This window comes from Chlamydotis macqueenii, chromosome 5 (assembly GCF_036417535.1).
Source record: "Chlamydotis macqueenii isolate bChlMac1 chromosome 5, bChlMac1.mat, whole genome shotgun sequence".
Lineage (NCBI taxonomy): Eukaryota > Metazoa > Chordata > Aves > Otidiformes > Otididae > Chlamydotis > Chlamydotis macqueenii.
The window spans coordinates 29,508,495-29,535,991 of record NC_141560.1 but is presented as its reverse complement, the minus strand read 5'-3'; the positions used below and the strand labels follow the sequence as shown (position 1 = coordinate 29,535,991).

Here is a 27,497-nt window from a genome sequence, read left to right as displayed (position 1 = left end):
ACCCTGGTGTAAAAAGAGTACTAAATAGGCGAATCCCCTCAGTAAAAACAATGTGTCTCATAAAGGTTAATTTGACATAAGTTTATTAAAGTCAAATTTAATGTGTTTTATCTTTCTGAGGTTTTGTTCTCCATTCACTTTTTCCCGACGCTTAGTCACATTGTTGAGATGAGCCCATATCCCAATCGAACAGTTACAGGATTATTAGTACATGATTCCCACTTGACAGCAAAAGGTTGGAGATTTAATTTGTTCAGCTGCTGTGAGCTTGCTGAAACAACTGTGTACCAAAAAGAGGATTCCAGAATTTTTTCTCATTTTGTTTTTCAAATATTTACTCTTATGAAATCACTTAACACTAAGGGTCTGTGTTGTCCTTTGAAATCAATGGAGTTGGGTAGGCACATCTGGTAACAGCATTAAGACTCTTCTTTTTTTTTTTTTTTTTTTCCTCTCCTTGCTGTTCATTCTTTCATGGCAGGAGTTGCCAGGAGTAGCATTTAAGAAAAACAAAAACCCTGTCATATTTGAATTCAAAATGATACATTTTGACTTAGATGTTTTTTTCATATTACAATATTATAGTTGCTTACGTGTCTTTTTTTTTGTCATAATAGCAACAACTTTAACTGATGCTAGATTACATATTTATATCAGGGATCAGGCTGCAAATTCATTCTCTTCCAGAGAGGCAGAAAGATCATGTAAAACTGGTGACCACATGTTGACAGGCTGCATGATTTAACAAAACCAGAGGCAATCATTTCAAAGAAAAATGTTTTATTTTCTGCCAGCAGTGTATAATGGAGAGAAATTGGCTGGTATTATTTTAAAAAATTGCTGAAATCACTGTAGTTAGTATAAAATTGTCTCTGGAACTATCTCCTGTAAGTTAACCAGACATATGATTGTATCCTTTCTATTTTGAATATTGAAGCTCACATTCCATGTCTTGTGTAGAGCCCATCAGGTATAATAGCTCTTTGTGATGTTTCCTTCTTTTCCTCTTTTCTGTAACTGAACCCCCACCCACAAACCTAATACAATTGCGGGTTTCAAGTGTCACTCAGTAGCTATTACTAGCAGTCTAGAAGCCATTGCCCCTCTTTCCCCTTTCAGTGAGCTTGTAGATCTATCAACAGGTAAGCTCCAAGATTAACGTGCAATGCTTACAAGTGTATATTGGGTTTTTATGGTTTTGGGGTTTTTTTCCCTTTTGACACCAAAGTATTTCTGGTTTACCTGACTGAGGTTGTCCCAGGGATGTCAGGTTTTAAATAGTGAGGTGGTATTTAAAACACTTCCTGGGCATCTTTTCACTAGGAGTAGGATTATGCCAGCACTGTGTGGCTTTGAAAATCCAGCTTAATTGTTCTGTATGTTTTGAACATCTGTGTGAATAATGGCTTTTGGGGATTATCTCAAGAATTCATTATTAAAACCATGGCCATAGGAATATTTTATGAGAGAGACTCACTTAGCGTATGTATCTGAGTATACTAAAAATCCAGTACTTTGGCAGTAACTTGAAATGAAGATGAACAATGTCCCTACTGATGTTTTTGAGGTCTGGGCGTACTGTCCACGTTGAGTAACAGTGCTGGTTTGATGGCTAACAACAATCTGAAAGTTTTTCAGCAGGCTTTGAGGAATAATAATATTCTCCCACCAGCCCATCTGTGACAAATTTGCTGTTTGCCCTCAGTGATTCACACTGGTGCTCTTAAATACTCTTCATCCCTGTTCACCTTCACAGGTCAGCCTCACAGTGCTGTAGCAGTCAGAGCACTAGGGAAGATGGCCAGAACGTTAGGAGAAGAAATGCTGGTCCAAGTCAGATGAGTTTAAAAATGGAATGATTTTAAAGGATTATGCTGTGGCTGAAGAGGGCAGGAATAAAGTTGTCTTCATTTTTTTCTCTTTCTTTATTATTATTATTATTTGTTTATTATTATTATGATTGATGGAACTGTTCTGAACAGGTGACAGTCTGGTCAATCCAAGTGGTGTGTACTGGGAAACATGGGAGCCTTCCTCTCTCTGAGGAATTTCCAATTTCATTTGGAAAACAGAAAAAAATAAATCTGAATAAGCAAAAAATGCATATCTTGTGCTGAGGGGAAATTAAGAAACTTTTACAGAATGTCTCCACTTGTTTCTGAGTTCTGCCATATATATATATAAAAAAATTCTGAGGTGATGTAAAAGAAACTCTTGCCTAGTTGTCTTCAGAGCAAGTGACTACTTTACCCCTCAGAAATAATATGAAGAAATGCTTGCAGAGAAGCAGTCCCGATTAGACTGAGATAATTCTACATGCCTGGAAGAAAATATGTTGGTTTCTGGCATTAGTGAATAAATGTTTTTCTTTGATTTTACATGCTATGTAGCCTATGGAACTTATCAGATCTGTTTCCATTTCTGAAACGTAAGTACTATCACTGGCCAGGAATAACACACAGGGAGAAACACACAACTGTTGTAGTTCATAGTTGTATTTCAGTGTCTCTTTCTTATGTGAACCCCAAATTGAAAGACTTAGGCTTTGTTATGAGTAGCAGAGCACCGTAGCTGAGGATAATGCTGTTTCAGATATGGTCTAATATAGAGATATTTATATTTAAATATATAAATTGAAATATTGAACATGGAAAATGATGTTACTCACTGATGATTGCTACTGGGTTCAGTCTTGAAATTTTGTAGTTGTTTTTATGTTGAAAAAAGGAGGCTGCTAAAATGATGACTGGAAAACATATAGGGACTGAGTTTGTTTAGCCAGTAGAGTATCTTGTCAAGGGGAAAGTTAAAAGGGTGCCTTGATAGTGGCTTGTAATTACTCAGATAGGAAAAAGATAGCAGATACTTGGAGTTTCTTTTGTTTAGTGGACAAAGGAATTGCAAGATTCAGTGACTGAAAGCTGAATTCAGCAAAGTTGAAACTGGAAATAAACAACAAAATGGTGAGGCTAATTTAAACATTGCAGCTGCTTAGCAATAGAAATATTTTACTCCTTGGAGTTTCCAGATTGGAATTGATACTTTTGCAAAAGAAACCAGTATTACTGGGTAACATTATGTAGCCTGCCTCATGATGAAGATAGTTCCTAGATTATCATAATGCTACTCTCTGATCTAGACCTGTGAGACTTTGCAGGGCAGTGCTTTACTTGCCGACTGTTTAAGAAGCCACACGAGGCAAGAAGGTTTTCAGAAGAGGATCTTACTTCTGGATCTCACTTTCTTTTGTGGCTTGCTGTCACTCATGTTTTTTGAGCTCTGGGGCTGGTTGCCCCTTTCTGAGGAAGTGTTTTTGCAAGGAGCTTTACTCCTTGGTGGAGGTGTAGCCTGAGTGGCCATTGGGCAGTATTTCAGAGCACTGATAATTTTTTTAAAGCCTTTTATACACGCAGTCTGATGGATTTAGAATATTGCTACTCTTGGTTGTAGTTGCATATTACTGGCACCCTCAGCAAGTTCGCCGATGACACCAAGCTGTGTGGTGCCATCGACATGCTGGAAGGGAGGAATGCCATCCAGAGGGATCTGGACAGGCTGGAGAGGTGGGCCCGTGCCAACCTCATGAAGTTCAACCAGGCCAAGTGCAAGGTCCTGCACTTGGGTTGTGGCAATCCCAGGCACAAATATAGGCTGGCTGGAGAACGGATCGAGACCAGCCGTGAGGAGGGGGACTTGGGAGTGATGGTGGATGAGAAGCTCAACATGAGCAGCTGGCAATGTGCCCTTGTGGCTCAGAAGGCAAACCGCATCCTGGGCTGCATCAAGAGGAGCGTGGCCAGCAGGTTGAGGGAGGTGATTCTGCCCCTCTACTCTGCCCTGGTGAGACCCCACCTGGAGTACTGTGTCCAGTTCTGGAGCCCCCAACATAAGAAGGACATGGACCAGTTGGAGAAGGTCCAGAGGAGGGCCACAAAGATGATAAGAGGGCTGGAGCACTTTTCCTATGAGGACAGGCTGAGAGAGTTGGGGCTGTTCAGCCTGGAGAAGAGGAGTCTCCGGGGAGACCTTATAGCAGTCTTCCAGTACCTCAAGGGGGCCTACAGGAAAGATGGGGAGAGGCTGTTCAGTAGGGCCTGTTGTGATAGGATGAGGGGTAATGGTTTTAAACTAGAGGGAGGTAGATTTAGATTGGATATTAGGAAGAAGTTTTTTACACTGAGGGTTGTAGAGCACTGGCACAGGTTGCCCAGAGAGGTGGTGGATGCCCCATCCCTGGAAACGTTCAAGGCCAGGTTGGATGAGGCTCTGAGCAACCTGAAGTAGTTGGGGATGTCCCTGCTCCTTGCAGGGGGGTTGGACTAGATGACCTTTGAAGGTCCCTTCCAACCCTAACAATTCTATGATTCTATCATTCTACTTAGGACATGAGATTTATGTCTCTACTGCTAAAGCTTTGAGGCTTCTTGTTAAGTGTTGCTTTTTACAGTTTTAGGATTGTAAGTGATGATGTGTGTGTTTTAAGGAAAGATTTTGGCATATGACTACTTCAAGTCAAAAAATGCTTGTAGCATCAGATCTACTCTGACTAATTAAACTGGTTTCTGAGAAGAACTAGTTTTGGCTATACCATATCTGAAAACCTTATTTAGAAATAAGATCTTGGGTCTGCTACAAGTGCCTGAAAACTAAAATAGGTAGGGACATACCTGCAGCTCAGCAATTACCACTGTGTGAGGCAGTTCATGGCCTGGGTTGAGTTTGTAACCTCTGATAGTAGGACTCTTCTTGGCATTTCAGGAAACATATGAGCCCAGTAGTGTGACTGGCTAGTACTGATATCTGTAAATGAAACAAGGAGGAACATCTTTCTTCTGCAGTCCATCTGGGTTTCATTTTTATCCCACTGTATCAAAATTGCTGAAAATATGACAATATCATGTCTCTTTCATATGACCTGTAAGGCTTTGTGTTATGCACCTAAAATCCACACAGTCATATAATTGGAAAAGGGTTCAATTAATTTTTATCTATCTGCGTGTAAAATTTCATTTTGGTGACCAACTGAGAACCAGCATGAAAAATTTCAACTGAAAGATTATTTCTTTAAGAAGGTTGTAACAGACTGATAGTAGAAAGAATTTCCATCAACCTGTTACACTTATGCAGTGCTACTGTAATGCACTAAAACATGATGATGCAGGCAGTGAGGTTTTTTTAATAAAGTGTTAAATATGAAATTGATTGCAGACTAAGCACTTTAATCCGTATGTAGGTTTTCTTTTATTTATTATGTTTATTATGAGTGGAATGGAAGAAAGGGGACAATTAGAATTTTTTTTTTTTTCAGTGGGTTTCTTAGGTTTCTGGGGCTTGTTAGTGCATTTCGTACCATCTGAAGGGGTCATTTTAAGGCATGAACATTATTTAGTTTCAATCTGTAAGATGCCCGTTGTTTTTAAACTATCTTTTTTACGACTAATAAAACCTGGAACTTTGTAATTAGAGCCGAGGAGAGACTTGTGGAGTGCTGTGCACGGTAACATATTGTTTCATAAGGTTTTTTTTTACTAACCTGTAAACCATGATGCTACTTGTTGCTGGTGGAAACACATACATGTGGTTGCATTGACATTCTGCTTAAAGTTTGTGAAAGGATTTATTTCACAGGTGGTATGTGTGAAAGAGACAATTGCTTGTGAAAACCTTGCTGCCTTGTGCTCTACTGAAATTAATTTACTTAAGACTGCTTAGGGTTCAGGCCTGGGGGCTAACAGTGAAAGGCCTTGCAGCTCATTCCTGCCCTACTGAGGTGATGGTTCAACAGCTAATGCTGCACCTTGGAGTGCAGCTTGTGCTTCTGGAAAAAATGAGCTTCAATAAATCCATCAGTGGGCTTCTGGAGACTTGTGCAGGCAGCAGGGTCTTTCTTACACTGGGGAGAAAAAAAAAAAAGCATGCATTGCTTTGTTTTGAGCATTCAGTGAATGTGTCTACACCGCCACCCAGATTGGTGGTAACTTTTTTTTTTTTTTTTGGATAGATATTTTTAAATTAGGTGGTTTAAGTATCAATGACAGTGTGACCTCTATCAGTACATGTTTTATCACAGGCAGCAAAAAACATGCAAGGCTCAGGGCTGACATTGGTCATGTAGCTCATTGTCTGTCCTGTTGAAGTTACGGTGCTGTCAGTTTTAAGATAGCTCAATTGTGTCTCTGTAAACTGCAGTAGCTCTTTTGGATTGCAGTGCCAGTGTATCCTATATCCCTTGAACACTTCTTCACAAAAGGTCCTGTCAAGACTCCCATTGGTAGGGTTTTGAAACAACAACATCCATATGTTCAGCGTAGACCCATCATTGTAAGCATAACTTTTAGATAGGAAGGGGAGGATTATGAGATGATGAGGATGATGGTTGAAAGAGTGAGTAGGGAGAGAAAGCATGTTATTTCTTCTGAACAGGTTTTGATATTATAGTACTTGAGAACACACCACCAAGAGATTATTTATGTGGCAGCAGTGGAAGAGAGAGGTTGAAATTCTTGCCTTTTTTTCCTGGCTCTGAGAACTAAATTGGAGCAGATAGTTACAGAGATCACAGCCAACTCTAACAAAATCCCTATTTAGGTCATCTGTTAAGAGCAAACTGTGATGGCTGAATGTAACATTGTGCTCTTGGGCCTTCAACAGTAGTAAAACTTTATGGTATAGATAAACTACCTTGTGCAGACATAGCTTATATTAAAAAAAAAAAAAATTAACCTGTGCAGTTGTTTATGCCTGTTTATTTTTTAGAACTACCAACGGTAAAATAATGTTATGGGAAATAATGGCTGTAGCTGATATAAACATTCCAGCAAAAATTTCTGCAGTAGCTCTGACATTGGTGAGAAAAATAGCAACTGTTTACTCATTCTTTAAGATATTAGTTCAGAATCAGATAAAAACCCCCTAATCTGAAGTGTTCCATCTTAAAGACAGTGCTCACAAAATGAGTATAATCAGAAATTTGGATTCTGTTTGCTCATTTCAGAGTGATTTATTATATGAAACTGTGATAATGCTATATAGCATATTTAATATGGTATATGAAATAGCATATTTGGAGAACCTGGACTAAAGCTATCTGGCTTTGGAATTTGAAATACTACATTTACTTTAGGCAGGTAGATGTGACATGCAGTGACTTTATGTCTCTCTTGTCCTCTCGTTTTCCCCACACCACACAATGGGTGCAGTTTTTCACATATTTGTGGGATTGCCAACATTCAGGGCTGTAGTCACAATCTGGCAACAGTGTACCTGTGCTATTTCTTTGGTTACCCATAGAAATACTGTAGTAAAATGGCACTTTTCATCTTAATGCTGAATAAATTACTTCTTTACATATGCAGTAATATATTCGCCTGTCACATAACTCTTGTTATTGTTAATTGGAATTCTTATGCTCATTGAGGGAGCAATACTTTTCATCCTGTTTTGAATGAAAATCTGTAATCTTGAATTTGTTTCTAAACTTCAGTCATGAGGAGAGCAGTGCAGGAAATTGCTACTGTTCCACCAAATTAGCTTCTCAGATATCCTTTTAATTGGAGACCATAACTCAGATTCTTAGTATTTTAGGAAGCTGAACAATACAAATTGAAATACAGATATTTCCAGTAAGGGCTCGGTTCAAAGAAGGCTTTTATACGCAGATGAATCTGCTAACAAATAGCATGTCATATGATAATGAGACCATGTTTTCTTCTGCAGTTTCACATTTCCTAACTGCACTGCTGTGAAATAAGTGGAGTGTTTATCTATTCTCTCTTAAACTGACAAATCTCTGCTATGGATAAGTGTGCCCACTACAGACAGAACATAGGTATATTAAAAAAAAAAAAAGTCTAAACTCTCAATCAGAAACACACCACTTCCAAATGCAATATATTACACTTGTTCAGAACATTCATTTCCACCAAAGTATTCTGTTTTTAATGTAAAGACTTCGATTTATGTTTAAGAACAAGCAAACTATAGTACTTTGACAGCCGTTCACACTTAATTTCTTTGCATTAAACCAACAGCATTCTTTTCCACAAACATCCATTGTTAGGACAATGCTCTCAGACGGAATTTATGAGAAATGGAATTATGTTACCAAGGAGATAGCATTTACTATAATGAAGAGTAGATCCTAGAAAATGGCCCCTTTTACAGCAGCTCAGAACAGAGCCACAAAAGCAATTGATTGGTCTTGGCATTTAGTCTTATATCAGCTGTGTCATCCATAGCTTCAGGAGTGAGAACACTAATCTGAAGTGACATTTCTGTTCTGGCGGGCTTTTCTGCCCTGATGAAAGCAATTACTTCATTCCTAAATGATAATTTGCAGGAGTTTCAACCACTTTAATTGATAATTTTTTGTTCTGAGAAGTTCAATTGTGAAGTGATTAGCTGATTTGGTAAATAGAAATTTAAGGTGTGAAATGTACAACTTGCTTCAAGGTAAAGTGCTGTTTATTGGGTGCTGCAAAATTGCTTGATAAAACTGCAGTTTCTCTATTATCATGAGGCTGGCAATTGCTTAGTTCAACATAGGAAGAAAAAAGATCAAAACACTGGTGTTCTGGTTGTAGAGTTTGGGTTTGAACTGCTGTATCACAGCTCACTTAATTGTTGCTATATCCAAGTGTACAGTAGTTTTAAAAGATTGCGTAGGATGGTGAGTTTGTAATCCTTAACAGCCTGCCAGGTTTCTATTATTATCTTCTAATGACTCACTTTGGAAATAAATCCTGTTATTTAAACATTGCAACAAAGGTGCTTATTGGTGATAAAACATTCAATGTAACGATTAGTTCAAGCACATATAAACCTTTTTCTTGAACCGTGTTTACATATTGAAAAGAAAATAAAACAAACCTCTTCTGTCAAACAACAGACCCTAAAAAAAATCCTCAAGTCTCTCTGATACAATAAAAAGCTTGGGTTAATATAGGTATTATTTTTTCGTAAGTGGCAGATTATTTTTGTAATAATTGTTAAAGCACTTTTGGCAAAATGTATTTTTTTTTTTTTTTTGTATCTACAAGGAAGAGAGGCTTTTTAATAGAAACCAGTTCTGTTATTTTTTTCCTATATAGTGAAAAAATAATGGTCATTTCATGTGTTAAATGAGAAATATAAAGCAAAAATGAAGGTCAAACTGATTTAGCACATCAAACAGTCTTTGTCAGCCAAGCTTAATATATCCTGAGTTTGTGGAACAAATGAAATTTTGCTGCTATGTTACACTTTGCTTCCAAACAACCATTACAACTGGTTTTATATATTGTATGAGCATCAGACCATCAAACAGTGCATCTTTACTGACGTGTTGCTGCAGTGATGATCTACAGCAGCAATCTGCCATTTATATAAGGGCAAAATGTGCATCTATATTTAGTTGTGAAATTGGCCTATTATACTCTTGATGTTTACAGAGGCTAACATAAATTAATGATGACAGCTATGAGCAGTGCATTAGTTAAGCAGCAGAGTTTTTACCTTGAACTTGAAGATTCCAGCTTTAACTTCCAGCATATACTATACAGTTTTCTTCACACAATAAATAAAGTCATCTGAAAACATTAATTTTTCTTAGGCAGCATTAAATACTTTCAATTTGTGGACTATGCTGTTGATGATAATGTCAGATAATGGTTTTGTTTACATTTTTGGCAAACTTGCCCTGTAAGAACAGTGAGATTTATGGTGTAGCAAAAATGAACGCCCCTGAAAAGTGTTTGCTCATTGAAAGGGTTTGATTTGAGTGACTTTGAACTTAGTCAGATGTCCCTTGTCTGATGAAAAGAACAGTTTGAGGAAGCAGTGGTGGCTCACCAGGTTATGTACTGCACTTTCACCTGAACGTCCCCTCATGCAGCTCATGTTAGAGCAAGTATAGATACTGTAGTAACTATAGATTCCAGTTAACTATGACCACAGATCTGACAAGTATGCAGGTGTTCAAAGGTTCACGAGTTAAAATGCTGAAGTCTTTGATGAATTTTTGATGGATGAATTTTTAATACAGGTCGACCTTTTTCCTTTGAGGCTGCATGCTAGATTAATTGATAAATAGTGAGACTGAGCAATGTTCGGATCTCCTAAGCAAACAAGTAGAAAAATCCATACAAATCTGCAGTCTGACTTCTCAGATGTACTTAAAAAAAGAAGGAAGAAGGTAAAATTTAATGTGGCTTTTGATTCTCCTCCTTTCCTCTTTTTGGAGGTTTTACTCTCACAAAAGTATTCTTCTCTTTTAAGCAGTGTAACTGTTTTTCACTAGTCATGAAGTTCTTGTACTCTCAGTTCAGAAACAGTCTATGTGAGAAGGAAAACTATGAATAGGACAGCAGAAAAAAAGAAAGGCAAAGAAAGGGAGAAAACATGACGTTAAAAAGCTGTCTCAAAAGAAAAAAAAAATCCCCAAACATATCAAAATACTGTGTAGAAATTAGAGGTAAATATATTAATATGGTTTCAGTAACAATTTTTCAGAACTAATTGACTTAGTCTTTGGAAGTTGAAGGGGATTTTTTTCTTCTTTTAATTCTCATCTGCAGAAATATTAACCCTCTTGCTTCATTCTTTTATATTCACTTGTATCTACTGTACTGAAAAAAATACCTACTTTTGTGGATATTTGTGAGCTTTTTAGAGCATAACATTTAGAAAAACAGAACAATAACAAAAACCTTGACAATAGGGGAGTTTAGGCTCCTGTTGCCACCAGCAGCAATGCTTGATTTGCTAGACTGGACTTATCAACTGCAATATGTGCAATTATGTTGTGCAGATTACTCTGCTTTACTTTCTCCATCTTTCCCTCAGTCTAAATCTTTTTTTTTTTTTTTTGAGTCTGAAAAAGTGCACTGCTGTTCAGATGAATATCCGCTTGGATTGAATACTGGTTTTGAGATGTCACCATTAACAAAAACTTTTGAAAAAAAACTCAGGCATAAGAAGAGTCACATGGAAGCAAAATAAATAAATATTCCAAATAATTGGGTTATTTCAATGTTGATGCTATTCCATTTTTTGAACTTCTAATTAAGTGTAATCGTCCTATGAGATCAGTTAAATGAAAACAGATTTTTATAGGCCAGAACACGGCCTATGGGTAGCCACCTATAGGTAGACTAGGATATTATCTTAATGAATTGCCCAGGCATTAAGAGTCAGCTTTTTATGTGTCTGTTGTTATAAATGACCTTAACTACCCTTATCATTTGCACTGGTCAGCTTGAAGTCCCAGAAAAGATTCTCCTCCTCCCTCCCTCCAGAAGTGAGGGAACAGGTCGTAGATTATTTCTGTAATAGATCTCAATGTGTAAACATTCGTGTTAGTTTAATTGTCATACTCATCCACTACATTGCATTGATATAAATACAGAAATGATGTAAATATGTTATTCAAAAAGGGGGAAGGGATCTGAAGTTGATCTAAATATAAAAAGTGTCTCAAGTATGACAATACTATCATGTCATATTAACATAGAACAAGGTAAGAATGAGATAGGAGGATTTCTAGTGTATCTCTCATAGAATCACACGAATGTACATCTGTGGACTCAGAAACAGCATAAATTCATTTCCATGTGTAATACTACATCTTAACTTAATAGCAAGTAAGCATTCTTCTGTATATTGGAAAACAATGTACACAGAAGGACATACATAATTGAAAGTCTCTCTCAGGGGTTTGATGAGGTTTGATCACTTAGCTGCAGTCCACTTTTTTTTTGTCAGATTCATTGTATGCTCTAATGTTGCACATCCTTTCCATAGATATGATTTCTCTTCTGTGCAATGGATGTAGCATCCATCTGGCTCTGGCCTTTGGAGAGTTAGGTAATGTTTACAGACCCATTACAGTGGGTCTGTTTTGAACCTTGAATTTAAAAGACTAGACTAATATAAAAATACACACACCCATGCATATTCCTTCATTCTCTATAAAGCTTGTTATAAACATTAGTAGATATTGTTGAGTGTTATTGTTGTACTGTATCTGGTTTTGCTGCTACTAATCCATATTGTTGTTAGAGGCTTAAGAAATTCGCTAGTGGTCGATAACAGCTGAATTAACAAGTATGATAATGTTTAGTGTTACAAGAAAAAGTGCTCTGTTCTGGTGTACTGTTGCGCTTGTGAAGTTTCTCCTGAAATCAGGGAGGATTTCAATAGAATTATCAAAAATACTGTGGATCCTTTGTGAGAGTTTGCTGTACTCTGCTTGTAGTTAATGAAAATGAGCAAAAGCTATGACAGTGCACCGCAGTCAAGCTGTCCTTTGGCTGGAGCTGTTGTATCTGGAGCTCAGCAGCCCGTCTGTCCCTCAAACCTTGTTTTATGGCCATCACCCACAGTTCAGTCTCTATTTATGACAAGCACAGTGAGGGTACCAGAAAACCCCACCAGTGCTGTTACTGAGGCTGAGCAGGGGGGAGACTGGCATCTCTGAGAAGCCCTGCTTGGGCGGGGGGGGGGGGGGGGGGGGTCTTGCCTGCATCACTTTTAAGGGAACAGCGTAGATGAAATGTAAATACAAGCTGCCTTTCTAAAACTGGGCAAGTCTGTGATATATCTGCTTCCAAGCTATATTTTGAAATTGCAGACAGAAATATTTACTTGTAACCACAACCATTCCCCTGTTTTCATTCAAAATAAAAACTCATGGAATTAAATTATTTCACTGATTTTTTAATTTTTTTTTTTTTTACCGCCCAAAATGAGAGACAGAAGTGAGGTATTGATATGCTAAAAAAATCCTTGCTAATGTACGTCAGTGCATCTGTTGATATGCTATAACATGTTTGCCATTATATGCTGCAAAAATTAGGAGCTGTGATTGTCCCATCTTTAAAGTGACAGATGATGATCTGTCAGACATGTGGAGGTTGTGGGTGTGCGCACAGATATGGATGCATATATAAGATTATGAATATAAAATATATAAAATGATGTGAAATAAAATATGGAGCAAGTTAAGCTTGGAATGACCACAAGCACAATGAAATCACAAGTGAGTTATGAGTACCAATAAACTTTTATGCAACACTGTGTTATCATGTCTTCTACATCTGCTGTGTCTTCAATAGAAAATCTACTTTAGAAATGTTATGTACACCATTTTAAAATTGTAAGGTAGTATTTATTGTACCCTTTCATCTATAAAAGCCAGACCCCCTTTATGTCAGTCCATCTGGAAAGACCCTAAAAGGAAAAATATGTATTTTAGAAACCTACTATCTAAAATAGCATTAATTTTATAGCCATTAAATATCCTGTTTATATGGTACTGCATCTCAGAATTATCAGGAGCTAGCAGCTGGAAACCTCTTAGTCTTCATTAGTAGATTCAGTATATGAGAATTCTTTGAGAAGTATGTTCTTAAGGGAACACGTGAAGTTTCACCATTGTATGATGCAATCATCCTTTGATATCATACAGTGATGCATTATGATCCAATTAGCTGAGCTCCTTCCCCTTTTCCACACAAGGCAAAGGAGGGGAAGCAATATTTATGTCCCTTGGGTGTATTTCCCACTAACTTCTCATTGGTACTGTGCATAGCATATATCGATTTGCTTATCTGTTAGGGGACCTTCTCTGTCGTGTAAGAGCTCTCACATATGTGATGCTTGCTTTCTTGGTGCTTTCTGAATGTTTTTAAAATCCTCTTAGTAAACATGGGCATAGTTTCTCCCACTTTTATTTTTCTAATTAGCAGGAAAGCCTGCAGGAATTTTTACGTTTTTGCAGCCCAATACTCCAGCAAGTTCATTTATGTTATCAAGAATCACTTCTAATCTTGATGTCATATGACAGGACCCAAGATTAGTTTTACTCCTTTGTCAGCACTGCTGTTTTCTGTTGTGAGCTTCACACCCCTCTCTTCTAGCATCCTCCTGGTATTATCAGTGCTAGCACTTTGCTCTGTTAAGAGCATCTGATGATGAAGCTGATGTTGCCTATCAGAATCACAGGTGCCAGAGAGGATTAACAGTGATGTTTAGGTCATATCTAATGAATTCATGCACCCTGCTGAGGAAATCACTGCTCCCAAATTAAGGACCTATTGTATCGCATAACTGCAGTGTCCGATGCTACAAGTGTATTTCTCTAGTAGAATTATGTAGAGTAGAAATTAGGACTTGCGTGCACATTTTGACAGACACTGTTTCTAACTTTAGCGTCATGTGCTGGTGCCAAGAAGAGAGTGCTACAAGTTACAAACTCCTTAACTTGAGTCAATCAGTGAAGCTTCCACAAATAACGACATACAAATGGCTGCGAGGAAAAATGAGTTAATGATAATACTGTTTCTCAGAGGTTTCTTTTGTATGTCTGTTGTATCAGCTCCCCATCCCTTGTACTTTGGGATTTTTTTTATTGTAAAAGTTTGAATACATATAGGTGGCTTTCAAAGGATGTTGTTTACTTACACAGGTAGCCTCACTTTTCAGCTTAGCTGACTTCCATTGCAAACTGTTAGTGATCTGGTAATGCTTTATATAAGTTTACATTGCAGTATATTATTCAGTTTCAGCAATCTCCTGAACTGTATACAGGACTTGTAAACTGTGGAATCAGTCTTTGGTGTTGCTAAGGAATATTCTGTCATCATTCAACTTCTAACCTTTTTCAATTTCTAAATTCTACCAATCTATTTCATATGCCGGAGTGCTTTTGTAGATCTAGCCATTATGATATTTTTTGTTGATAAAATCCAGATTTTTCAGGAATCTTGCTGAGCAGGTTGTGGAAGCTTGAGAAAAGTGTTTGCTGTTCTGTTATATACTGGCTGAATTGCTCTTTGTATACCAATGACTAGTTAATGGAATTGTGACTGTATCTTCATCAAATTCGTAAGTAAATAAGCAAAGCAATGGAGAGAAAGTCTTTGTGAGGGACAAGAGCAGTTTCTACTCACTTTACACAGTGATTGGCAGACACCAACCCCAGCATCAGCACCAACCTCTATGCACCACAGCAGAGGTATGCTCAAGCTTATAATATCCTGAGTTGAGCACTCTGCTCTGTTGTGTGTGCCCCCCTCTGCCCCACAAAAAAAAAAGTTTAAAGCCTCTCTTTAGAAACAAAAGATATGTATCTATTGTTTGTGTTATCTACACATTGTGGCAAAAGGACTAAATGGATGTCTTTGCCTTCCCACCTGCTCAGTGTAAAGCAGAAGTTCCTTTCTGACCAAAAAGTCGTCACTGACACATATGTGGTAGGGAATTACAACCAGAAATGTGAAGCATATAACTGTATTAACTGCTTGCTCAGCCCTCTGACAAAGATTGCTGTTACCACAGCAAGGACAGCTGAACAACTCATAAAGAGCAGCTTCATTAAATTCAGGAGGGTTTACGTTATTACACCAGGAAAACTTCTGTGGCTCAGAAGTCACTGTACAGCCTGTTTGGTCATCTTGGCTGCACTGCAACCCCTGTCAGAGATGGCACACATTTCAGTTGTCTACTTTTAGTTTCCCTTTCCCAAGAGGTAAAATTTGGCACAAATTTAACCCCACATGTACACAGCATTCTTGGGAATCTTTTCTTGTGATTGGCAGCAGAAAAAAAGAAGGGCAGGCTGAGAAGAAAGTGGCTGAAATGAGTTAGGAGTAGTTAAAATGTTGGCTACCACTGAAACTCGAGTATTATCATTTGTTTCAATCATTCAAAGTCTGGAGTGCCATTAAATATGTCCTGAAGTCTGTACATCCATACACAACAGCATTTTGAAAATGTGTTAGTTTGTGTAGAAGAGCAGCAGTGAAAAAGGAAATTGGCTAAATATGACAGAACACTAATATTGATGAATGTCCTACTTTGTTTGTTTCAGTTTACAAGCTTTGAGGAAGGAAAAGTCCCGAGATGCTGCTCGCTCTCGCCGGGGAAAGGAGAATTTTGAATTCTATGAGTTGGCAAAGTTGTTGCCACTGCCTGCAGCCATTACCAGCCAGCTTGACAAGGCATCCATCATCCGACTTACAATTAGCTATCTGAAAATGAGGGACTTTGCTAATCAAGGCGATCCTCCATGGAACTTGAGAATGGAAGGACCTCCACCTAATACATCAGTAAAAGGTATGGAGTAAATATGTTGTATAGTATCGAATATGGCAGCCTTTAGTAACCTCTAAATTGAAATTTTACCATCATCCTTTCTTCTTTCCCTGCATATCAAATCCTTTAAAGGGATACAAATGTGGAAATCTGAGGTCTGCATGAGAAAGACACCATGTGAAGGTGAAATAAACATCTTATTTTATTTATTTTTAATTTAACGACAAACCTATTGATGTAACTATTACAGCTGTAAGTCTTCTGGGTGATGTAGATGAAGTTGTTTTAAGTTATTTAGCAATGATTGTGTTGCTTTGTTTTAGTATTTTATATAAGGACGCATTTGAGAGGAGCATGGCATTATTCCTTGATTTGAGGACTCAGTCTCTTAATTCTCTGGCTAAACCTTAAAGTCAGAATCATGTATTTCTGAAGTTCAAGAGTATCACATCAAAGTTTTTAAACCTTCGGGTTAGAGATTAGGATTTTATTTATCTTGTAATATCTATAGAAATTATTTTGACTTCTGAGCAAGTGGGCATCTATCAGCATTTCAGCCAGAGTAGACTGTTTTCAGTGTTAAACACCCTATTTTCATGCTCAGACAAACAGTTGTGCAGCAAAATCAACGTTTTAGACATGAGTTGCTACAAAAATCAGGTAATAGAAGAATCACTTTACAGGCTGTGTGTGTTTTGGTCCTAAGTAGTATTTCCAATGACTCCCATAAACTGGACTTTTTTTTTTTTTTTTTTTTTCACTCATGCTACTTATGTAGACGGGTGTGATCTTGATGTCTCATAAGTATTTTGAATTAGGGAGCAAGTTACATTATTAGATAGACTGTATATGGCATGAGACAAAAAAAAAAGCAACCCTTTAAAGACGGAGGAAGGAGAGGGAAATAGAATCTTGTGTATCAGTCCTTAACTGCCCATGAAAGGTTACTGGTATTGATGGTGCAAAGGGCTTTTACCTGCTCTTCCATGTAAAGGAAGTAATACTAGTTAAGGGAAGTTATAATTTCCAATGGATGGAGATAGACATGGAGGGCAAAAACCAAAGGACTTTCAGGCTCATGATTTAGTAGCTGGACATATTTGCGTCATTTCATATATTTCATTTATATTATCTGCCACATCATATATAATTTTAATGGAGAAAAAAACGGTACTAGTTACATCATCAAAAGCATGAGTATAACATGGTTCATCAGGCTTCTGATATAATATGCAAATATTCCCCATTTTTTCAAGATTAGAGTTTATTCTCAGAGAATTAAACAGTCTTTCAAGGTGAATGTAAAGTGAACTCTGCTGTATGATCTATTATCTGTCTGTAAAAATAAATAATTCCTCTAGCTAACAGACATACAGTGCTTCTACAAGCTGTCCTGTATTAAGGAAAGTCTGGTCTCTGCAGATCTGTCTATGTTTTCAGACTATCTGGGATCTGGTTTTTATTATCCTCTTGTGGAATCGATACCTGAATACTGAAGCTTCCTTTTTAATCAAAGATTCTAATGAAGAAAATAATTTTAAAGAAGAGCCAAGCCTCATTCTTAGACAACAACATAAATAGTCTGGCCTAGATTAACATGCTTCTCACTACAAAAAAGCTAGGAAAACATTTAGTGTCTCTTCACCCTATCTGATATAATAATTTTGCTTCTCCACCAGTCTGGTGATATGGTTCCCATTCCTCTAGGCATAAGGGCTGTGGGGCAGCTAGGGAATGATTTTTGCTTTTTTCTCTCTATTTGAATACTTAGCTTTATACAAACTAGAATTGTATTATTTATGTGTCAGTATATCAAAATAATGCTTGATGAAACAGTATTTCATTGTATAAGAATTCCCTATAAGCAGTTTTAACTGTATAGTACAGGTATATTTTATTACTTCACCAGTTCTCCTTACATAGAAACCTATTAACACATTTGGATCAACATTGCTTTTTGTTCCCCTTGAAGAAGTTCGTATGGATAAACAAGCTCACATAAATAGCTTGCAGCTTCACGTGAAGTATGGTTGATAATCCTACAATAAAACACTAGATATTATACTTTGTGTGTGCCCAAGCAATCTTCTGAACAGACTTAAAGGTATTTTGAAAATTATATAAGGTACTTATATTGTGTAGGCAACTACTTCCCCCCCCCCGCCCCCCCACTTCCCCGAGATGTGTTGGTTTGCTTGTGTTAATAACTAAATTTCAAAGCTTAGTTTTAAATTTGTCTCCCAGTACTGTACAGCAATTAAATCATTTTAATTTAATACTTCAGGAAGGTCTTTTACTCTGCCCTGTATTTATCTCAGCTTTTCCTAAAAGTCTATAAAGGCTGATGAGTTTGTTTTCTTATGCCTATTGTGTAGCTATCACTACAAGTTCTGCTTGCAAATGAACACTCAGGTAACTCCATATAATATTTTCAGAGTCAATTACTTCATGGAAATATCTTGAGCAATTGGAAAGTAACCAATAGTTTTCTCCATTATTTTAGAAATATCTGTATTTTTATAATACAGATCAAATCTACAATGAACATTATGCATTATTCAAGAAATGACCAGGCATTCTCAGCAGTGTTTCAGCTAAATAACTGATGATTGTAACCTTTAAAGAAATCTCATTGTGGTGACTATTGGTAAATCATTTCTCCATTCATAGTAATCTTTATTTAGAGGCTATCTAGAAACCATTATATCTTTTATTAATCTTAAAAGCAAGAGCCAATGATTTGACATTTGCTAAAAATGGATAAATTTTCCATCTTCTAATACAGCACACTTCAATCATTTGTTTGTTTATTTTTTTATTTATTTTTTGTACATTGTCTAAGGTTTTCTGTATGTAGGAAGTATTAGTCCTTGTAATCAAATACACACACAACTTGCAGCAGATGATTTTAAAGACTATAGTTCGTAAAGACCAGTGTATGATTCTCATATAGCAGAAAATAATAAAAAAGTTATTTAGAGTCAATAGGAATAAAATTGTTATTCTTTGCATACTACATACAATATGTTATGAATAACAGTACTATTCTCCTGTATTTCCGTCCCCTCAAAAGTCTTTGTTTGACTCCCTGTATTTAAGGAGTATATTCTGAGGAGAACAGTACATGAGCTGCTGATCATTGTTTTGCACTCAAAGGTGAATTTTCTGAAAGTTCTGATCTGGAATGGAAGTGTTTTTGTAGTATATCCTATGTGTTCAGCCAGTAAGAGATGCTTTACATGGCATGGTACTTGAAGTCCTTTTGTGTGTTTTGATTGCCTGACTCATACAGGCCCTGTTGTCCTTTTCCAACATCAAACTCTTGTGAGAACCTTCATATTTTGTAATATTGTCTTCAGGTAATTGACTCCAAATTTCTTTATACTTTTAACAGAAACTGTTGCTGAAAGTGTTCAAAGATCATGTAACTTTTTGTGTTATTTTCTACTATGCTGTGGGTGTTTTTACGAAGCTGTATTTCCTTCCTTTTTGTCAAGTAAAGAGAGGAAGGGAGAGGAGGAGTGTGAGGCACAGTGGTGTTCTCTGGTGTGCTGATTGTGTTTGGCTGATGTAAAGTCATGCCATGTATTTCCTTTTTGAGCAATCTTTGTGACACTGGTATTGACTCGGGACAACGATCACTGTTAAAAAGAAGGCTGATGACTCTTTGTCTTGAACGGAGTTCCCAGCATTTGCCATTTCTGTTTCTTTTGAAACAGGAATTAAACCAAGTAGTTTGTGCCTAATTTTGCAAACCCTTGTCCTGGAAATTTGCCATGGTGACATCAAAATAGTTATTAGATTTTCATTCTTTTTAGTTGAAGTGAGGTGTTCATTTCTGTCTTTGGAGATACAAGTGTTTGTGCAAGGCCATAAGTCTAATTTCCAGCTGAATGATGTGACATATGTAAACTAGACTATGTAAGACAACTTTGGCCATGTGTTTCTTTGAATTAAAAAAAGTCGTTGTGGGATTATCCACAATCTCAAGTTATACATGGGTTTATCATGGGTTTTATTTTTTTAAGCCAAATCTTTACATTTTATGTCCAAATTGTTCTTATCCAGTGTAACTAAATATGACCGATATGTGGCTTGTAATAAAGCATTCAATGTTACTTCAATTATGTATTGATAATGAAATTAAAAAAAAGTTTTGGTAATCACAAGAAGAAAAATTATGCTTTAGAACAAAATTATATCTGTTTCCTTCAAACTAGTATGTTTGTCAAAGGATCCATTCTCAACATAAACAAAGTCCATAAGTATAGGTTGAAAACGAACTTGATGTCTTATCATTCTATGAAACTTGGGTTTGAGGAAAAAAGTCCAGCACTTTGAAAGCTCTGAGAAAGAAAATAAGCAATGATGATAATGGGAAAGTATTGTAATTGTTATCCCAAATGTCAAGTGGTATTACTGTAATTAATTTAAATACCTTTTTCTAATAATTTTTATGCTCAATATGTATGCATTTTAAAGGAATAATTAAATAGTTCTCTTCTGAATGAACTAATTGTGAAAACCCTTTTAATAATGTTACCTTTTGTTATCCTTTTGTATTTTAAACTATTGACTTCTGAGCAAGAGGTGCAAGATAGTACAAGCCTTTCCCTGACAATCTATAGAAGCCTTCCACTAAGACCAGCCTTTTCTGACCCATCACACAATTCTGTCTTGGGGAAACCATCTGTAGGGTCAAAGAAGTAAGAATTACCTTTTTCCTCAGTGTTTGTGGCCTAAGACATTGGTTCTCACTGTTAAACATGAAAACATCAATCTGATTAAAATAGCGTAACACAGATGTGTGGCTTGTTATGAAAAGGGTCTCTGAACCTGGCTATCCTGCTTCGTGTGGGACTTCTACTCTTGTGCTGGAGAATTCTTTATAGCCCTGTAATTTATTTCTCTCTATTTTGCAGGCGTTTTTCTTATTCTTATGAGAATCTGATTCTTGTTTAGGTGTAGGCCACTATAAAGTGCTCTGACTGTCTAGCAGTATCAGACACTGATTGTAAATATGTCCATCCATTCTAAACCTGTTTATGTGGTCGTAGGGGCAGTACAGCCGTAGGAGTAGGTAGCTTAGTCATCAACCTATTACATAGTTTAAGAAAAAAACGATTAGATGTTTTTTGAATGTAGGAAATGGGTACTGAAAATTTCAGACAGTCACTGGTACAACATTAATGTTCTTTGTGAGAATTATTGATGATTTTCTAGTATGAAAGATATGGAAGCCAAAATGAGGTAGCTCTGTTTGATTCTTGTTGTGATAGATAAGGTGAATTGAATACTGGACTTGGAGTTGGTGGTTGCCTAGTGACAAGTGATCATGACCTGATTGCTTTCAATCTCTGCAAATGGAGGAGGGTGCCAACCAATATACTAAGTACTCTTGAGGGAACTAATTGCCTAATGGGGAAACTTACATGTGAAATTGATTGTGAGGAAAAATTTTGATGGAAAAATTAGAATAAAAGTTGACTAGAACTCTTAAAGAAAAAAATTATGAAATGATGTGTCTTCCTATGCAAAAATTATAAAAGTGCATCTTTTTCAGAATGAAAGTGAAATCAATAATTTGAAAAAAAAAAAGTGTTTATGTAAAACTTCAGGAATAGAAGGGCGATATATAGCAATTAAGATAAACTGGAATGTCTGAAGTGCAGGAAGATGACAAAGACAAGCAGAGACATTAAGGAAAAATCTAGCAGAATTAGAAAAATTAAAGAAAAACTGTGTTTATGTGTATTAGAAATGGGAAGAATTCTGGCAACAGTATAGGCTCATTAGCAGTTAGGTATAGTAAAACTTCTGCCTCAGTAGAGCTTGATACAGGTTTCTTTAAGGGCTTGCCTGTACAGAATCTGTTATACAAGTCTTTATAGTTCAGATTACTGTTAACAGCAGTGTTCAGTGAGCACACGCAATTGTAGTTATCAACAGTACAAAAACTTGGGGAGGAGAATTCTGCTGTCAGAGTTCATAGTTTGGTGATCTTGGCAGTGTTAGGTTTAGGTTTAAAGTTGGACTCAGTGATCTTAAAGGTCTTTTCCAACTTAGATGATTGTATGATTCTACGATTCTATATCGTATCTTCTTGATCAAAATAGGATTATTATAGCTTGCTGTGGGTTTTGTCATCTTGTGCGTTCCTCCTTGTTTCTGCCTCAAACTCCTCATGCAAAAGCATTCTGCTACTGGAATCCAAATGCCAGAGTCCCAGGCATGACGCTCCAAGAACTGCCTGGTCGGTGTTTGAGTCATACCCATATATGATGAATGCTTTCTCTGTATTTTCTGCTGGGGAAACAAGAAATCTTTCTTTAGTGTCTGAATCAAACTTTAAAACTACTTGAAAAACAAAAAAGTGTGATATCTTAGATGTGCCAAAAACCCCAGATCTTTCCAACAAAACAGGGAAACCCTTGACATCTCAGTAATATCCACTGGCATTGCCCTGCTATAGTTGCCACGGTTCTGTTCTGCTTTGATAGGTTACCTGCCATGGTACAAGCAAGTGGCTATGAAACTCTTGGGCATCATCATCCTGAATCCCAGCTTGCAGTGTTTCTCAGATATTCCAGAACTGTTGAATAAATTGTCTTTTATGTGTTCCTCAGACAAGAATCGGGTTACCTCCGATACAAGCCTGATACAGTTTTCAGAGTCATCCATTCTTTGCAGTGCGCAGGTATTGTGAAGTTTGCAGTACTGATTATAGGGAGAATTACTCCACTAAAGGGATAAAAGTAAGATCATATATTTTTTTCAACAAACATGGATAAATGGAAAGTAATTCTTATAAAACAAACCCAGCTCAATTCTCTGAAATTGCAAGTCCAGTTGACTAGGATATGTGTTGCATACTTAAGTATTTGTAAGACATTTCACAGAATCACAGAATCATCAAGATTGGAAAAGACCTAAAAGATCATCCAGTCCAACCATCACCAATACTTCTCAGCTAAATCATATCTCTTAACACAACATCCAAACGTTTCTTGAACACCCCCATGGTCGGTGACTCCACCACCTTCCTGGGCAGTGCATTCCAGTGCCTGACTACCCTTTCCAAGAAGTAATATTTCCTAATGTCCAGCCTGAATCTCCCCTGGCGCAGCTTGAAACCATTGCCTCTAGTTCTATCACTGTCTACTCGAGAGAAAAGGCCGACCCCTAGCTCACTACAACCTCCCTTCAGGAAGTTATAGAGAGCTATAAGGTCTCCCCTGAGCCTCCTCTTCTCCAGACTGAACAATCCCAGCTCCCTCAGCCGCTCCTCATAAGGCCTGTGCTCCAGACCCCTCACCAGCTTTGTAGCCCTCCTCTGAACGCGTTCCAGGGCCTCAATGTCTTTCTTGCAATGAGGGGCCCAAAACTGAACACAGTACTCGAGGTGTGGCCTCACCAGTGCCGAGTACAGGGGGACAATTACCTCCCTGTTCCTGCTAGTAACACTGTTTTTGATGCAAGCCAGGATGCCGTTGGCCTTCTTGGCCACCCGGGCACACTGTCGGCTCGTGCTCAGCTGAGCATCAATCAGTACCCCCAGGTCCGTTTCCTCCACACAGTCCTCCAGCCACTCCGCCCCAAGCCTATAGCACTGCCTGGGGTTGTTGTGGCTGAAGTGCAGGACTCGGCATTTGGTCTTGTTGAACGTCATCCCATTGGCTTCAGCCCAGCTCTCCAGCCTGTCCAGATCCCTCTGTAGGGCCTCGCTACCCCCAGGCAGATCCACACTCCCAGCCAATTTGGTGTCATCTGCGAACTTACTGAGGGTGCACTCAATGCCCTCATCCAGGTCATCAATAAAGATATTGAAGAGGACAGGCCCCAGCACCGACCCCTGGGGAACACCACTTGTGACCGGTAGCCAGCTGGATTTAACTCCATTCACCACCACTCTCTGAGCCCGGCCCTCCAGCCAGCTCCTTACCCAGCCAAGAGTGTACCCATCCAAGCCATGGGCTGCCACCTTCTGCAGGAGAATACCGTGGGAGACAGTGTCAAAGGCTTTGCTGAAGTCTAGGTAGACCACATCAACAGCCTTTCCCTCATCCAGCAGATGGGTCACTTGATCATAAAAGGAGATCAGGTTGGTCAAACAGGACCTGCCCTTCATGAACCCATGCTGGCTAGGCCTGATCCCCCGGCCATCCCGCACATGCCGCATGATCTCCCTCAAGACTATCTGTTCCATAACCTTCCCTGTAACCAAGGTCAGGCTAACAGGCCTGTAGTTCCCCGGATCCTCCTTACAACCTTTCTTGTAAATGGGAGTCACGTTGGCAATCCTCCAGTCTTCCGGGATCTCACCAGTCAACAAGAAGCGCTGATAGATGATGGAAAGCAGCTCGGCTATCACCTCCGCCAGTTCCCTCAGCACTCTTGGGTGGATCTCATCCAGCCCCATGGACTTGTGGCAGTCCAGTTGGAGTAGTAAGTCTCTGACCATTTCTTCCAGAATCACAGGGGGGTTAGCGTGCTCCCCAGCCGAGACTACCAGGTCAGAGAGAGGAGTACCCTGAGGATAACTGGTCTGACCTTTAAAGACAGACGTAAAGAAGGCATTCAGAACCTCCGCCTTTTCCTTATCCTCAGTGGTCACATTCCCAGCCTCATCCAGCAAAGAGTGGATATTCTCCTTTGTCCTCCTCTTACTGATAATGTATTTATAAAAGAGTTTCTTATTTCTTTTCACCCCAGTGGCCAGGTTAAATTCAAGCTGGGCTTTTGCCTTTCTGATTTCACCTCTACACATCCTAACGAATTCCTTGTATTCATTCTCAGTTGCCCGTCCCTCCTTCCACAGGCGGTAGATTCTCTTTTTCTCCCGGAGCCTCAAGAATAGCTCCCTATTCATCCACGCCGGTCTTCTTCCCCACCGGCTCATTTTGCGGCTCAGGGGGACCGCCTGCTCCTGTGCCCTTAAGACTCCCTTCTTGAAGAGCAACCAGCTCTCTTGGACCCCTTTGTTCGCTAAGACTGAATGCCAGGGGACTCCCCCTACTAGTCTCTTGAACAATTCAAAGTCCACCCTCTGGAAGTCCAAGGTAGCAGTTTTACTATTCCCCCTCCAAGCTCCACCATGAATTGAGAATTTTATCATTTCATGGTCACTCTGTCCAAGGCAGCCCCCAACCTCCACATCTCCCACCAGACCTTCCCCGTTTGCGAACAGTAGGTCTAGCAGGGCAGTTCCTCTCGTGGGCTCTCTGACCAACTGCATTAGGAAGGCATCCTCTATGCACTCCAAAAACCTCCTAGACTGCTGCTTCTGTGCTGTGCTGTACTCCCAGCATATGTCGGGGAAGTTGAAGTCCCCCATGAGGACAAGGGCTGACGACCGTGCAGCTTGTGCCAGCTGCTTGTAGAATACCTCATCTGTCTCTTCATCCTGGTTTGGCGGTCTATAACAGACGCCCACCAGGATGTCTGCCTTGTCAGCCCTTCCTCTGATCTTTACCCATAGGGATTCAATGTTATCATCCCCAGTCACAATCTCAGTAGCAGAAAAGGATTCCCTAACGTAGAGAGCCATACCACCACCCCTCCTTCCTTGCCTGTCCCTCCTAAAGAGTTTGTAGCCATCCATTGCAGCACTCCAGTCATGGGAGCAATCCCACCACGTTTCTGTTATGGCAGCTAGGTCATAGTTTGCCTGCTGCACTATGGCTTCCAACTCTTCTTGCTTGTTCCCCATGCTGCATGCATAGGTGTAGACACACCTCAGCTGAGCCCCTTGCCTCTCTCCTAATCCCAATATCACTTCCCCAGACCGATCTCTAGCAGGCCTGGCTTTATCCCCTTCCCCCTTCCTATCTAGTTTAAAGCTCTCTCTATAAGTCCCGCCAGCTCCTGGGCAAGTATCCGTTTCCCTTTTGGAGACAGGCAATTCCCATCAGCCGACCTCAGGCCAGGTGCCGAGTAGACCGCCCTGTGATCAAAGAATCCAAAATTTTTGCGTTTGCACCAACCTCTCAGCCATGCATTTATAAGATGGCTTTTTCTGCTTATCTCAGTGTTTGTCCCTGCCACCAAAAGAATACTGGCAAACACTACTTGTATGCCCGCTCCATCAACTAACTTCACCAGCCTCCTAAAATCATGTTTTATAATCCTCAGGCTTCTATCAGCAATCCCATCGCTGCCAGCCTGAACTGTCAATAAAGGGTAATAATCAGAGGGGCGGATAAGGCTGGGGAGTTTTCTAGAAATATCCCTGACCCTGGGCCGCAGGAAGGCAGCACACCTCTCTATGGGTAGGGTCAGGCCGACATATTGGACCCTCTGTTCCTCTCAGAAGTACTAGTACAGAAGAATTACGATTTTAAAATACTGGAAGAACTTTATATTGGCAGAACCAAGCTAAACATATTACCTGTATAACTGATTAATCTTGGAAAGCAGATCAAATTTAAAGGTACTATTATGAAAGGAGTTTCTATGGATTTCTGCAGAAACCTCTCTGGGCATGATCATCAATGAACTGGGAGTAAACACGGTGTAAGTGCTGATTTAAAATTTGCAAATTACAGTGATGTTTGGATCATAGACAATGATCTGTGTAGCTTAGTAAATCAAACTTCCTAAAATTTATTTATTTCAGTATAATGAAATGGAAAATACTATTATATTCGTTTTTGTCTTTGCTGTCCTACATTCCAGGCCACTGGCTGTTCCTTTGTAATTAATTTTGGTACAAGACTTTGAAAGGGGTTTTTTTTTGTGGTTTTTTTGTTTGTTTTTTTTTTTTTTTTTTTTTTTTTTTTTTTGGAACGATGGGAAAAGTATTTCAAGTTCAGCTCTCCTGTTTTGGTAAACAAAGGCATAAAAAGAACCTACGTGATCCTTCCAGTTCTGCTAGAAGAAATGACAGAATGATTTAGTTTCTCATGCTGCTTTATTTGTATCATTGAAAGTTCTACCCATCACTTCTGTGGAGACACAAAACATTTACTGCTGGTAACAGACTAATACCTTTCTAAAATCTTGTCAATCAGATGTCAGTCCCTGGAAGAGTTGTTTATTGCTAGAGCTCCACCTTACAACTGAACAATTAAATAGGAAAACAACCAAACAGTAAGTACTTGTAAGAGCAAGGAAATAGAACTGGTGACTTCAGTGTCTTTTTTCTCTCCCGACCTCTACTGTATTTCCATTCTATTACACTGCAATTAATCTTCCTTTTTCTCTTCTTCTGCTGTTACACTGACTTGGTCATTTTTGCATTTTTGTTATGTTGACTTAATGCAGTTTATTTTTCTTAGATTTTTTTTTTTTTGAGTCCTTAGCTAGAACACTGAATATGCATAATGTCTTCCTCTTATACTGAGCTTCCAGCATTGACTCTCTCCTTTTTATTGTAGTCTTGTATTTTTATCTCTGTTGTTTGCATTGTCAAATTTCTCTGCAGTCCT

At 38.6% G+C, this 27,497-nt stretch overlaps 1 protein-coding gene across 4 annotated transcripts in view; it reads left to right on the top strand.

Annotated features, from left to right (window-relative positions):
- The window catches only part of NPAS3 (neuronal PAS domain protein 3), a 623,781-nt gene that overhangs the window by 170,895 nt on the left and 425,389 nt on the right, over positions 1 to 27,497 (top strand). For all 4 annotated transcript variants that reach the window (XM_086749858.1, XM_086749857.1, XM_086749860.1 and 1 more), the window contains one exon: positions 15,848 to 16,092. In XM_086749858.1, the coding sequence (XP_086605984.1) occupies positions 15,848 to 16,092 (245 nt within the window). The remainder of the gene's footprint in view (positions 1 to 15,847; positions 16,093 to 27,497) is intronic.